This window comes from Mobula birostris, chromosome 6, assembly GCF_030028105.1.
Source record: "Mobula birostris isolate sMobBir1 chromosome 6, sMobBir1.hap1, whole genome shotgun sequence".
Taxonomy (NCBI): domain Eukaryota; kingdom Metazoa; phylum Chordata; class Chondrichthyes; order Myliobatiformes; family Myliobatidae; genus Mobula; species Mobula birostris.
The window spans coordinates 7,880,062-7,886,061 of record NC_092375.1 but is presented as its reverse complement, the minus strand read 5'-3'; the positions used below and the strand labels follow the sequence as shown (position 1 = coordinate 7,886,061).

The 6,000-nt window shown below is 48.5% G+C and overlaps 1 protein-coding gene across 1 annotated transcript in view; it reads left to right on the top strand.

Moving 5' to 3' along the window:
• The first annotated feature begins 242 nt into the window (after nt 1-242).
• The window catches only part of LOC140199719 (E3 ubiquitin/ISG15 ligase TRIM25-like), a 50,275-nt gene continuing 44,517 nt past the window's right edge, over nt 243-6,000 (top strand). Inside the window, exon 1 of the mRNA XM_072262198.1 lies at nt 243-922. Coding sequence (XP_072118299.1) covers nt 350-922 — 573 coding nt within the window. The 5' untranslated portion in view covers nt 243-349. The remainder of the gene's footprint in view (nt 923-6,000) is intronic.

Here is a 6,000-nt window from a genome sequence, read left to right as displayed (position 1 = left end):
TTGATCGTTTCCTGATTGGTCAGGGCATCAAATGATATGGTGAGAAGGCAGGTGTGTGTGGTTGAGTGGGATCCAAGGATCAGCCATGATGGAATGGCGTAGGAGACTCGATGGGCTGAATGGCCTTATTATGCTCCTATGCCTTATGGTCTTATGACTCTCAAACGAACTTCCATATTTACGCGGGTGACGTGGGTACATTATCACAGACCTCAATGCGTTAAATTTCAGACTAATCTTGAAACTGAAAGTAAGTAGAATCACTTCCTGCAATGGTTGTCCTTCCTGGTCTGTTTATGCACTCCTGACTCGACCTAAGCAAAATTGTTTCCCTCTTCGTGCAGGCAGAATGGAGACAGGGGTGTTGGCAGAAGAGCTGACCTGTAGTGTGTGTCTGGGGTTGTTCCAGGACCCCGTGGCATTGCCCTGCCTGCACAGTTTCTGTGCAAAATGTATCAACGATGCCTGGGACCATCCGGAGATTCAGGGTGAAGTCCGCTGCCCGCAATGCCGTCAGACCTTCAGCCCCAGACCCAGCCTGGTGAAAAACCACACGCTGCAGAACATCGTGGAGAAATACAACACGCAACCGCCCGTCGCTGCCGCTTCTGCCCCGACGGCTCCCGTGATGTGTGAGTACTGTATTGACAAACCAACACCAGCCGTGAAGACTTGCCTCAAATGTGAAACCTCCTTCTGTTCCCTCCACCTGCAACCGCACTTGACGAAGCAGATTTACAAAGAGCACTGCTTGATCGAGCCCACAGCCGACCTCACAAGGAGGCAGTGCCCAAGTCATAGGAAGGCCCTCGAGTTCTACTGTGAGCGAGAAGAGGTGTGTGTTTGCGTGTCCTGTACCATCGTCGGGGATCACAGGTCCCACAGTCTGATCAGTCTGGAGCAGGCAAAGGACAAACTGAAGGTGAGTCAAGTTTCTGAGAAACGGGAAACAAGAGTAAATAGTTTACTTTCCTAGCCTCTGCGTCCCAGACGTCAGCATTAGGATTGGGAAGTTAACCGCACGAAGAGGAAGATCATGTCCTTCAGTAACTGCTCTGACTGATCCAGTGTCCCCTTCACCATCTGCTCAGATTACGTGAAGGTGCTGGGGAACTGGCCTGGGTTGGTCGACAGGTGCAATTGGCTGGAGCGGACTAGGAAAGTAAAACAGAAATTGGGACGGGAGTGCACTTCCTACAAAAAACTACGTGAACCTGGTTTGGAGTGCTCTCAGGGCTGTTGTACCTGGCGCAGCTGTGGCCAGTGCCCCAATCCTCTAGTATTGGAATCACCTGAGCTGTCTTCACATTTATCTGGGGATCCAGATGTTGTGGATCAGGCGTGTTCCAATGCCCAAGTCGCTGGATAACAGTGGCCCACCTTTGTGTGTGGCTTCATCAGTCTTGAGTGTGGAGCCTGAATATGTGGGTGCTATGTTTTGTAACTCCAAAACATAAAACTAATTGAATGAAAAACCCAAAGAACCGGGGGATAAATGTGCTTACTTCATTTATAGTTTTAGTGAAGTGTGCACTTAGGATGGTTCATTGTCACTGACAAATTGTTTCGAAACACTGGTCCTTGAGAAGAGGCTTCTCAGCACATCAATAGTGTGCGAGATTGTAGTAGAGGCTATTGGGAACACCTCTGGTCACTTTGTAGTGGCATCCACTACTACCAAGAAATTTGTGTCCAGCAAAATTCACATGAACCCTCTTACAAGGAGTTGAAGGCTATTCCCAGGAGTAGAGAGGCTCTTGGCATCTTCTGTACATGTTGGCATCCTGAACAGTGCACGGCAAGCAGCTTGATCCTTTGGCCTTAGGCAATCCAGCACTGCTTGAATTTTCTCAGCGCACTTACATAATCCTTGTGCATCTATGGTGTGATCAGATTGAGCAATGCTTTTTTTAAAGAATTCATAATTGTCGTGTCATGCCCTGAGCCCATAATCTTCTCATCTTTTTAAGACCGTTTTGAGACTTTGGAGATGTTCCTTGTCATCCTTACTGGTGACAATGTTGTCATCCAGGTAGTACCAGGTGCCTGGGTAGCCTTGCAGTGCCTAGTTCATAGCTTTCTGCCGGAGTGCAGGTGCAGATGCTTCTCCAAAATTAAGCTTATAATAGCGATAAAGCCCTTTGTGAGTGTTTATGGTGAGAAACACTTTGTGCTCTTCTTCCATCTCCATCTGTAGGTTGCCCTCAGCTAAGTCCACTTTGCTGAAGTGTTTCCCTCCTGAAAGATTTGATCCTTGATCCTGGGCAGAGGGTATAGTTTTACTTTCAGTGCTGGGTTGATGGTGAGCTTAAAATCACCACAGATCCTGACAGATCAGTTCTTCTTGGTTGCTGGGACCACTAGTGTTGCCCATGGGCTCTACTCAGACTTGGAGAGAATACCTTCAGCTTCCATGGGATCTAGTTCATTGGTTACTTGTCATAGATTGTATAAGGAACTGGATGGGCAGAGTGGCGGATACCCTGGCTGAAATCAGGAGGAAAACACACAGAGGATGCAGAGGGGGATCAAAAAGACGAGGAAAGAGGACCGGGTTGAGACAACAGAGACTTATGGAGAAGAGGAGTTATAAGCCATGTCTTCCCTCTCTCATTACGGGCAATGTGAGGTCGCTGGGTAATAAAATGGACGAGTTGATGGCGCTAGCCAGGAGTCAGAGAACATTTCGGGAGTGCAGTGTTATGTGCTTTACTGAAACGTGGCTGCCCGAGGACATACCTGACCAAAACATTTCCATGGAGGGCTTCCAGACCGTTCGGGCTGACTGGAAGTGCACTGAGAGGGGTAAGCGTAAAGGAGTTGGGGGCTTGCTGTTCTAGTTAACAACAGATGGTGCAATCCGGGTCATATTACGATCGAGGAACGTGTTTGTAGCCCGGATATTGAACTTTTTGCTGTTGGACTCCGGCCATATTCCACCGAGATGCAACACTGGGTATCATGGGAGGTTGTTCCTGCCTGTGGCCATCGGACTTTGCAGCTCCTCCTGTGGAGGGTCAAACACCCTGTGCCAATAGACTTGTCCTGGACTTATTTCCATCTGGCATAGTTTGCATTTTGTTGCTTGATTGTGGTTTTTGTATTGCTATATTTATGTTCTAGGTTGATGCAGCTGTAACTAAACCCAATTTCCCTCGGGATCAATAAAGTATGTCTATCTATCTATCTAGAACTTGGGTGTGGCATTTTCATTTAACACTATTTTACCTTTAATATGTTTGAGTTTTCCAAAGCAGTACACACAAATGCTGGAGAAAATCCACAGGTCAGCCAGCATCTGTGAAAATGAATAAACCGGACTGGAAAGGAAGGAGGAAGACACCTGAGTATAAAGGTAGGGGGAGGGAAGGACAATAGATAGAAGGTGATAGTTGAAGCCAGGGAAAGGTATAGGGCTGGAGAGGAAGGAATCTGATAGGAGAGGAGAAAGGACCATAGGATAGAGAGAAGGAGGAGGGGCACCAAGAGTAGTTAATTGGTAGGTGAGAAAAGGTAAGGGACCAGAGTGTGGAAAAGAAGAAGAGGGGAGGAGGATAGAAAGTATAGATTTACTGGATGGAGATATCTATGTTTATGCCATCAGGTTGGAGGCTACCCAGATGGAATGTAAGATGTTGCTTGTTGTCCCTGAGGTTGGCCTCAATGTGGCACAAGAGTTGGACTGACATAATGGAACATGAATGGAAAACACGAATTAAAATGTTTAGCCACCAGTATTTTCTGCTTTTGGTGTATGGGGTGGGGGTGCTCGACAAAGCGGTCACCCAATTTACGACAGGTCTCACCAAGGCCACCTCAGGAGCACCGGCCACAGTAGACCTGCAGATGAAGTGCTGCATCATCTGGCAGGACAGTTGGTGCCTTGAATGGAGGTGAGGGAGGAAGTGAATGGGCAGTTGTAGCATGTTGGCCGCTTGCAGGGATAAGTGCTGGGAGGGAAGTTAGTGGGACGGGACTAATGGAGAAGGGAATCACAGAGGGAGGGCAGAGTAGGATCCCGTTGGAGATTGCAGAAGTTGCAGAGAATGATGTTTTGGACCTTGAGGCTCATGGGGTGGTGGTAAGGACAAGAGGAACTCTTACACTGTTTAGGCAGCGGGAACGCAGGCATTTTACTACTCGGAGTAAAAGAGAGGCAAGACTGTGCAGGCGCGTGGCGTCGGCCAGTAGAGCAGGAAGGGTTAAAAAGAAGACCACTATATCCAGCAGGCATCATTCAGAGCGGGTAGCGGAGAGAGAGGGTAGCAGAGTGATAGGGCTTTGGCTCAACGGGCTTAGCTGGTAATGAGGCGAGGTAGGTCTACCTGTGTTAATTGTGGAAGGGAAGTAGTATGTGAGTGAGTGGTTTTCTGTGCTCGGTGTCAGATGTGGGAGGTCCTGGAGTCGCCCAGCCTCCTGGACGGCCATAGCTCCACCCGGTGTGTCAAGCTGCAGCTCCTAAGGGACCGCGTTAGGGAACTGGAGATGCAGCTTGATGACCTTTGTCTGGTTAAAGAGAATGAGCAGGTGATAGAAAGGAGTTATAGGCAGGTGGTCACACCGGGGCCGCGGGAGACAGATGAGTGGGTAACAGTCAGGAGGGGGAAGGGGAAGAGTCAGGTACTGGAGAGTACCCCTGTGGCTGTACCCCTTGACAATAAGTACTCCAGTTTGAGTACTGTTGGGGGAGGTCAGCCTTCCTGGGGGAAGCAATAGTGGCTGTGCCTCTGGAACAGAGTCCGGCTCTGTGGTTCAGAAGGGTAGGGAAAGGAAGAGGAAGGCAGTAGTGATAGGGGACTCTATAGTTAGGGGGTCAGACAGGCGATTCTGTGGACGCAGGAAAGAAACTCGGATGGTAGTTTGCCTCCCAGGTGCCAGGGTTCAGGATGTTTCAGATCATGTCCAAGATATCCTGCAGTGGGTGGGAGAACAGCCAGAGGTCATAGTACATATTGTTACCAATGACATAGGTAGGAAAAGGAAAACAGACTACAGGGAGCTAGGAAGGAAGTTGAGAAGCAGGACCTCAAAGGTAGTAATCTCCGGAATACTGCCTGTGCCACGTGACAGTGAGTATAGGAATAGAATGAGGTGGAGGATAAATGCGTGGCAGGGGACAGGGATTCAGATTTCTGGATCATTAGGACCTCTTCTGGGGCAGGCATGACCTGTACAAAAAGGACTGGTTGCACTTGAATCCCAGGGGGACCAATATGCTGGCGGGAGGTTTGCTAAGGCTACTGGGGAGAGTTTAAACTAGAATTGTTGGGGGGTGGGAACCAAACTGAAGAGACTGAGGAAGAGGCGGTTGGCTCACAAATTGAAAAAGCTTGGAGACAGTCTGTGAGGGAGTATAGGTAGGTGTGATAGAGAATGGATGCACTCAGACGGATGGTTTGAGAAGTGTCTATTTTAATGCAAGGGGTATTGTGAACAAAGCGGATGAGTTAAAGCGTGGATCAGTACTTGGAGCTATGATGTGGTGGCCATTACAGAGTCTTGGATGGCTCAGGGACAGGAATGGTTACTTCAAATGCCGGGTTTTAGATGTTTCAGAAAGGACAGGGAGGGAGGCAAAACAGGTGGGGGTGTGGCACTGTTGATCAGAGATAGTGTCACGGCTGCAGAAAAGGTGGACGCCATGGAGGGATTGTCTACGGAATCTCTGTGGGTGGAGGTTAGGAACAGGAAGGGGTCAATAACTTCACGGGGTGTTTTTTTATAGGCTGCCCAATAGTAACAGGGATATCAAGGAGCAGATAGGGAAACAGATCCTGGAAAGGTGTAATAATAGCAGAGTTGTCGTGATGGGAGATTTTAATTTCTCAAATATCAATTGGCATCTCCCTAGAGCAAGAGGTTTAAATGGGGTGGAGTTTGTTAGGTGTGTTCAGGAAGGTTTCTTGACACAATATGTAGATAAGCCTACAAGAGGAGAGGCTGTACTTGTTTTGGTATGGGGAAATGAACCTGGTCAGGTGTCATATCTCTCAGTGAGAG